Source organism: Morone saxatilis, unplaced genomic scaffold (genome assembly GCF_004916995.1).
Source record: "Morone saxatilis isolate NCDOM2014 unplaced genomic scaffold, NCSU_SB_2.0 Contig19, whole genome shotgun sequence".
NCBI lineage: Eukaryota > Metazoa > Chordata > Actinopteri > Moronidae > Morone > Morone saxatilis.
Window position 1 is genome coordinate 13,499,758 of NW_023339751.1, and position 9,039 is coordinate 13,508,796.

General features: G+C 39.5%; 1 protein-coding gene across 4 annotated transcripts in view; it reads right to left on the bottom strand.

Moving 5' to 3' along the window:
* The window catches only part of mgmt (O-6-methylguanine-DNA methyltransferase), a 20,140-nt gene that overhangs the window by 10,106 nt on the left and 995 nt on the right, over nucleotides 1-9,039 (bottom strand). For 3 of the 4 annotated variants that reach the window (XM_035663600.1, XM_035663603.1, XM_035663602.1), the window contains exon 2: nucleotides 7,267-7,415. In XM_035663600.1, coding sequence (XP_035519493.1) covers nucleotides 7,267-7,415 — 149 coding nt within the window. The remainder of the gene's footprint in view (nucleotides 1-7,266; nucleotides 7,416-9,039) is intronic. The other variant, XM_035663601.1, reaches the window with a different exon arrangement.

The window sequence follows — 9,039 nt, forward strand, 5'->3', positions numbered from 1 at the left end:
CCCCAACCCTTCCCCTCTACCCCCAACGCGCCTCCTCCCACCACCACCTCCTCCTCCTCTACCCCTCCACAGCCCCTCTTTCTCTCTGAGAGGATGTTCCAGCCACTGCACACTGACAGCTCGGGGATATTGTGTGTGGAAATGTTCCTGTTGGACCCGCAGGCCCTTACAATCTACTGGACAAAGGCTAGAGCACCTTTGCTTAAGGCTTGGCACCTTTGACCTCCAGCTCACACTTCAGACTTGTCACCGTGGCTAATTTTCCTCTCCCCTCAGCCCTCCGTTATGGATGCGCCGGCTTTAAAGGTGTTTTGAGTGATACAACATTGACAGTAGTAAAAGTTAATGCAATGCAGTACATGTTATGGCCGGTAAACAACACCAAAATAAATAAATAAAAGTAGAACAACATCAGTCGAGCTGAAGTCTGTCACCTCTAGGTGCAATAGGGGATTGTTTTTAAAGAGCATGTGGGCAGTGGAGATGTAGCTGCGCTGGCAACATTTCCAGTCGCTTCAATGAATCACAAATCAAGCAGCATCATATGATCTTTGCAGAGCCCAGACTGGCACATTAGATACTCTGCCCTTCAAATGAGAGATTAGAGATGTGTAATAAATGTTGGACTAATTACAAAGAAACTCTCAAAGGAGGCGCAATCTTTATATTGTCTTAAAGTAACTGCCATCCCCTGTATAAAAAGAAGAATTATAATTAGTAGTGATTATAAACAGTATTTCAATAAATGTGTTAAACAAGGGTGTTTGAGTTTGAATAAACAATTCAAATTTGGTTAAAGCAATATTGTCATTTATCTTTTGACAAGTTAAAATCCTATTTTTTTTTTTCAACGTTCTTCAGGCGTTTACTATTTCATCACAGGTAAGGAAATAAGAAACTAATTCCAAACTAGCCAGGATCTGCTGCACTAAAAAGAATATTTCCCTTGATAGAAGATTGTGATTTGAGAAAATTTCTAATATTGTGCTCCTGTCACAATCAATTTCCAATTACCATAAATCATTGCTGCGTAAAGTGGGAGTCATTTGGAGTTCTACCTATTTTCCAACTCTAATATAAAGAATGAATTGAGCATTTATATAATGTTGGAGGTTATTTCATTCATCCTGGAAGAACCAATCAAAAAAGACAAAGGAAAAAAAAGAGAGAAAAAAAAGCTGACATTAAATTTGTCAATTTCCTTTGGCATATTCCGTATCTCTAGTTGCACAAGACTTCAAGTAAGACTTTTTCTATCAGCTGCAGACGTAAGAATGAAACAGGTTAACCACAGGATCTAATTGAAAGGAATCTGGCGAAGGGTGTAATGGTATATTGCACAAAAAGGGGAAAAACTCAGAACTCATGCCTCCATCCTGTGAAGCGTGATGGCGCTCATCCTGACTCGATCGGCTGTCACTTTTGACACAGCCTGCCAGAGTTCTCCTTCACCGATCATGGGTAACATGGCGGGTCAGAGGATGAAATAGAAAAGGCCAAGAGCAGTCCAATATTTTCCTCAGCCTTATAGCTTCAGATACTTAACTCAGAGACGTCAAAGACTCAAGAGAGCATGAAAAAAGCCTAAAATGACTGTCTAAAAAGGGAAAAAAATACAGCATGTCTCTATGAATGTCAAGATCCTGATGGTCTCTGAGCCAAAGGCTGTGATACAATTGTAAGCCACTTGCTCAATGCAGCTCGTTCAACCATTTGAAGATCATTCAGATGCCTATCTAGCTACTGCAGCACTAAAGTCGAGAGCTTTCGGAGTGGTAAGCTGTAAGGAATGCTTCCTATTCTGTTCCGGGGGATACGTTTTGTGCTCCGCTGTTTCAAAATAAAAACAACTCGGCCGGATAAACTGCTCTCTAGATATCCAACAACTCTTATTAGCGAATGTCCACCAAAGAGGCCGCAACACTCAATCCAATACATAAAGGTGGTGGTAAAATACTGCAGAGTAGGCAACAAAGCACACAACAATTAGGTCTTCTCCCAACTGGCTAGCCACAGGAGTCAGTGAAGGCATGTATTACCAGAGCCTTAACTCTTACTCCATTATGTAGTGTATCCACACCCCGACGCAGCAATGTTTATCTACAACAGACTACTGAGCAGTTTCAAATAGTGTTTTTAGCCTCTATTCTCAAGTGCCACAGTAAGAGATTCCAATTACCCGAATGGTAAGGAGCCAGTGAGGGAGGCATAAAGTACATTAGGGATCCCCTGTAACTGCAGGGACCTTTTAGAGCCTCAACTGAAGAGGGCCGAGAGACTGGGGGGGACAGTGACCCTGCATGGATAGCCTCTGTCAAAATTTGACCACGTCAAGCTCAAAGGCATTATGGGAATCCAGTGTCACCAAGTCCTAATTACTGTCTGTGTTCAGAGCAAATTACTGCCTTGTTCCTCTGATTAGCGAGGAGGCTAATCTTCACCTGTGTACGCCAGCACTGCTGAGGGCCCTTGAGTGTTAGCGCTTCGTCTTCTGTAATTTATTTTTAAATCAGTGCCCGCTCCCAGGAGTTTTGAGTGTTTTGTTGTGAACCGCTTACCATGATCCCCACCACCGCCCCCTCACCCCTAAATCCTTGACTAAATCCTTGTTTGGTGCCGCAGGAAGATAAGCAAGAACAACACTTGGGCATAATTGACTCGTACTCCTCTCCAAGATGTCAGAGCGGAATCATCTCTCTGCATATTGCCTTAGTATGTCACACACTGTACACTTCTGCATGTTGCAGATATAGAATCCAATCAAGTTCTAAAACAAACTAGCACAGCCCTCGTGCCGGAAAAACTTCCCGGTCGACAGCAGGGGAAAAACACAGGAAAAAAAAAAGGAAAACTGCAGGAGCTGCTTTTAGCTGCATCTCTACAGTGAAGGGTAACTCTCGCTCCGCTCCTGTCCTCACCCTGGAGGTTCTGCTTTAGAAACCACAACATTTGCAGATTTTCATCTGAGTGAATGTCAGTGTCTCGTCTGTGTGGGGCGGTTTACAGGTAGTGTGTTGCACAGGTGTTGGTTTACACAGGAAATGGCACATGCAGCCTGATTGGGACGGTCCCGAGAGATGGAGACATAAACATAGAGCACAGATGGGTCCAAGGGCCAGTGGGAGCAGCACCTTAATGAATACGCAGCTGAGTACTACACTTCACAACATGCAAAACAATATTCTAAGGCCGCAGTAAAAAATAGAACAAAAATCATCTGAATATCATTACACAATGAATTATTCATACCATTTCTAAAGGGACTACGTCAAAAAGTCTCCCACCCCTGCTTTATTGATGATTTAATTCAATATCTCAGCAGATCACTGTTTGTATGACAAAGCATTTTAAATACAAATGTAAGCAGTTTATTTAGCACACAATTGTGTCTATATACCAAGCAAAAAAATTATTCTAATTGATTAAAATTACGTGTTAGCGTAAATATAAAGGACGCAGACTGGGAAAGACAAAGAAAGGGAGATGGAGAGGAAGAGAGAGAAATTACAGTTATTATAGGAAAAAAGCAAGTTGTTGATATGGTTCCCGGTGTGTGAGCACATCGTGTAAACAGGCCCCCAAACAGGGAACACATTTACCATACTGCTATTCAGTGTGAACCAGGACATTGATTCACAACACTACATGAGTGTGAGAAAAACGATAAATGCATCACCTCAGATATTTCACACTAGCGTTGGTAGTGTGTAAAAGCTGTTGTGACAGCTTGGGTATTAGGGCTAGATAGATGGAAAATGTCTGGCTGCTTATGAATGCCAATGTGACTGGGGTGACGGGTTTGACACAAAAACACTCCACCTCAGAACAATTAGGCTGTTCTCAGGCCTCATCTAGTGTTGTCAGTGATAATGGAAAGCTGTGAGGATAACTGGTGATAAATAGACTTTAACACCCTCCTCCTTAAGACCAATGCAGTCCTGCAGTCCTCTCATATGCTTAACTAATCATGACCATGGCCGGCAAATTCATACAAAAGACTAATTACTGTTGTACTTCACTTCAGTCTCAAAGGCCTCTTATATAAGGACTTGGGGGTTCTCTTGCCTCTTTTCTCCTCTTGATGGGTATTTTTTTTACAAGTAGGCCTCATGCTAGACAAAAGCGTTTAAAAATTGGTGATTGCTTTCATCCGCTTTAATTACATTCAGAAATGGCATTTCTGCCACATAATACACCCCTATTGTTTCAGAATTATCTGGCTTGGGGAGTAAAATCTACAATATTTGACGATGCTCCCGAGCTAAATCGCCTCTTGAAATTGAAATATGCTGCCGAAATACAAAATAAAAAGCCAGCCTTTGCTGCTGATATACTGGAAGCTCCTTGGCTTTCTGCAGAATGCTATTATTATGCATATCCAGGTAGAAAGTTAATTAACCCAAAGCTTAAGCTAATTATGGTAGCAGAATGCTATCAACCAAACGCTTTCAGTCAGACAGCTGTCCAGAATTTCATTTGCTAATCATTTGTCTTTTGCCGGAGCATATGGTACATTTCCCCACTATCACAGCAACAACAAACAGATGAAAATCATTAACTAAAAACAATGTGCAATGTGAAAAATCAGACACAGATTTATAAGGCTTTGTGTCAGAGAAAAAAGGCGGATTTATGGCCTGGGAAATATAATGATAATTTTGGGTTTTAGCCACTTAGGATTTTAGGCAGATCACGTGACCCAAGTGTGCTGGGAATTCAGATGCACAAATATATTGTTTATATCTATATGCAAATGAGACAGAATGTTTATCCGTGTAAAATTAATTACAATTTTCTATAGGAGCATATGCAAAGAGCTTGTTCTTAACCATTTTTAGCTTCTAGCATATTTTGTGCCTGTTTTTTCCAACACAATATTTTTATGTTGTTAAAAGTAGAAATCCCTCAGCTCGGAATTAAATCAATTATTTTCCAAGAAATGCTTCATGCATTATTTTTTTTTTCTTTTCATAAAAACACATCATACTGGCTGTTAAAGGGTGATTGATATCAGCATTGCCTTGCGACATTATCAGGCAATAAAGGCTACTCAGGTTCTAATGCAACATGTCATACACAGGCTCCTGTAGTACATTTCTATTGAGGACCTCACAAGCTAAATTGCTTTTTTCCTGCTCCCCCACATCTCAGCCAGCTTGACAGACAAATTGATCAAAGCATTGTAAAATAATATGCTCACAAAATGTCTCGGGGCAGGAGTCCAGCCCTTTTTTCATTTTTCACCCTAATAAAAAAGTACTCTATGATTTCCTCTGTATTATGTGTCTGTGCTCTGTGTGAAAGAGGCAAGAAGCATCATATTTCAGATAATAGTAATCTCCTGTAAACAAAATGCGTATCATTTTTCTGTGAACGCTGAGGCCATGCTAAAAACTAAAGGGGGGAAAAGCTGGTTAACAGGGAGGCTGGTGCGTAGGGCCCCAACAGGGGTTGTTGAGATGTAATGAATTTGTTCATCTGATGGTGCCTTCAGGGCTGTCGTTAGACTGGCAGAGGAGGTTGATTTTAGGAAATGTTCCTAAGATCAGTTAGGAAGCAAAAGGGGCTTGAGACGTTTCTATTAGAAAGAGCTGACGGTCATGGTGTGTAAGCAATACTTCAAGGGCGTTTATGTAGCTATAATGGCATTTATCAATAACTATCTATCAATGCCACGAATGCTTGTGTTGCTGCTCCGGCTGTTCAACACCAACCAATAGTGAATTCTAAAAAAAAACATAGAAAGCACACACAGTCATATAAGCCTTCAAAGCTTTGACTTTCTCAAAAATATCTACTGTAGGTCTCCCTTTATGTTATGCATGGACGTCATCTATTTCCCTTATCCAAAATATGCTCTTAGAGATCATTTATCACACTGACTTCCTAAGCCTGTGCCACACCACATCCAAAGCTGGAAAGAGCCTTGTTTAGTATGTCATAAATAAATCAGTGGAAATGGATGATTTGAACTATTACTGCTACAGGCAGGCTTTTGTGAGATCTACATGTAAAGCCGGTTGCAAAGATAAGCCCATATTTTGTCACTTTATCTCGCCTCCCTTAATGCCTGTTTACATTGTGTTACTCCATATATCTGAGGTGGCTCTAGTTCCCCTGTCCTATGACAATAACACCGTATTCAACTGGTCGTGATAAAATCTAAACATTTTCTTTAATGATTTCTTGCTCACACCTTTGAGAACATACAGACTGCGATGTGATCGAAGTTTCACTTATGACCGACGTAGCAAATGATATTAAACTGAGAAATGATCTAGTGATGCGAATCATTAAATTCATTTGCATATTCCTACTGAACCTGAACACACAAATTAAACCCTGTTCACAAGGAGACGCAGAAAGGTGCTTGCGCATGGTTACAGGACATCTTCCATAATCAAAATTCCATATTATTAATTTTCTCACTTCAACTCATTAACAACAAGTGGAATGTTTTTACTGCTTGATGAATTTTAGGAAATAGCAGACAGTCGGGAAGGAAACACATGTTGAGGTATAATATACAAGGTCATTAATGGGTTTCCATAAATTAGAATTTGAACATACATTTTCAAAAGGATAGCTTCCTATCCGGGTGCATTTGAAAATGGTTTAATTTCCCAAACCATTCAAGTTGATCAAATGTGAATCCGCAATACATGGATATTTAATTTCAATCTAATCAAAACTAATCTGAGATGTAGGATGTGGACCTGTAAAAATAAGGAATAAGTACTTATTAACGCTGAGTTTAATCAGTTTCAGTCGCTTCAGTAAGACTGTCAGCATTCTAACAATTTTGAGGGATGGGCAGGGCACGAAATGCAATCACATATTACATTTCTGAGTGTCGGTTGACACTCGGAACTACTGCATACAACTTGGAGGAAACATAAATAAACAGGAGCGAGCAGTCCATGCTCCCCATGGCCTTTGCTGACCCTACAGACATCAGCTCTAATCAACTCCCCTGTGGGTAATAAACAAGTTATTTTTCTGAAATTTCAAATATACTGCAGGAAGAATCACAACCACATGCCATCAGAAATCTAATTTCAAGCCCAACTGTATTCTAGTGCCCCTCATATTTCTAGTGCCTGCTCATATTTGCCCAACTTTCTCCAGGATATTTCTTGTGGGATCTACAAAAATGCCCTGCTTCCAATGAGGAATGGTGGCACTCCATCACAGGAGTGGATTCTGTCTGCCTGTAAATTTCACACCTTTGTTTATCACGTCACCATCCCGGCTGTTGTACAGTACCTTTCAGCAGGTGCGACATCCATTAGGATCTGGATGGTGTGCACACCATTCTCACATCCACTGACTTGGATCGTCCCCAGGGGGCTCAGCAATGAGATGGTCTTCTGAGTGCACTGGCTCTCCCTCTGCTTCTTCATCTCGCTGCCCTGCTAAGGAAGCACAAATTACACTCCGTTCATTGATATATTCATGTGGCAACTTTGACAATTTCCCACACATATTTGCATTGAATGATCTATTGAAAACCTAGCGGGCCACCAACGGATGATGACTTACATATTTGAACACCTAGCCTCCAAACAATGTCATGATGTGACTTGATCCCCACATTACTATCCAATATTTCTTTTGTGCATGGAAAAGAATACGCCTATCTAACCAATAAATCGCCCATTTTTTCCCCTCTTTCTGTTCTATATATCACATAAATGAGAAAAACAATGCAGTCTGTTCCCTTGTCTGGTGGGGGATTCCCAAGATAGCTCGACATTATTTTCAATCCGTCATTTTTGGTTGATGGTCGGGATGTTTTTCTAGCATTAAATTTGTTCCTTAGGGTGCAACTCCGATGGGATTCTGGTTTCCAGCCCTTAACAACAGCAAAAACGTGCAGCTTTTCTGACGACTGAGATGGATACTGGCAATAACCAGACAGCAGTTCCTTTTTTATTTTTACTTTGAGGGAAGGAGAGATGATTGACTATGTTATATGTGAGTTTTTGAGAGATGGGGGTTATAATAAATAAAGGTCACATTGATTGTAAGGGTTTCAACTAAGGAAACCTTTCCTTCCTGGAACCTTGATCTGAAAAGTGTCGAAAGGGTACAAACACAATATTTCTCACTCTTCTTTCATTATATAAAGAGCTGCAGCTAATGATTATTTTCATTATACATTTTTCTGCTGATTATTTTCTCAATGAATTAACTATTTGTTTAGTCTAAGAAATGTCAGAAAAATGTCCAAATGTTGTTTTGTCCGACCATCAGTCCAAAAACCAAAGATATTTATTTTACAAAGATATTAAATAAAGTAGCATTTTCTCAAATTTAAGAAGCTGTTAACAAAGAATTACAAAAATGACTCAAGCAAATAGCTCATTTTCAAAACAGTAGTTATTCTCTAATCGCTGCAGCTTTAGTATATCAACAGACTTGGCACTTTCTGATGCAGGATTTCCTCTGCAATATTGACATTTCAAGTCTAAAAATATTTGTATTAATTAGTAGGTCTTATGGTTATCAACAAGACTTCAGAAAAGGAAATTCAAAATGTACTCTAAACTTCTAACACTCATTTAGATGCAGTGTAGACCCCCAATAAAGCAACAAAAAACAAACTAGAGCTAAAATGTTAATCAATTAATTGCAACCTACAACTATCCTGATAATCAATTAATCCTTTTATTTATTTTTTCTAGGATAATTACAAAACATTTCCTAGTTCCAGCTTCTCAGATGTGAAGATTTGCTGCTTTTTTCTTTGTCTTACATGATAGCAAACTGAATTTTGAGGGGGCTTGGAGTATTGGCCAGACATTAAAGAAAATAATTTAAAGATGTCACCTTGATCTTTAGGGCAGTAACATGAACCCTCTCAACTATTTTCTGACATTTTACATATCAGTGAATAATTATAATAAAAACTAGTTCTAACCCTAAAACAAATTGGTAAATAAAAATGCTTCACTGCTCAGCTCAGCCTGTACTTTTAATTTAACAATGGATACATTTATTTTTAGATTAAACAAAGGTTATGTGATAAAAAAAAAA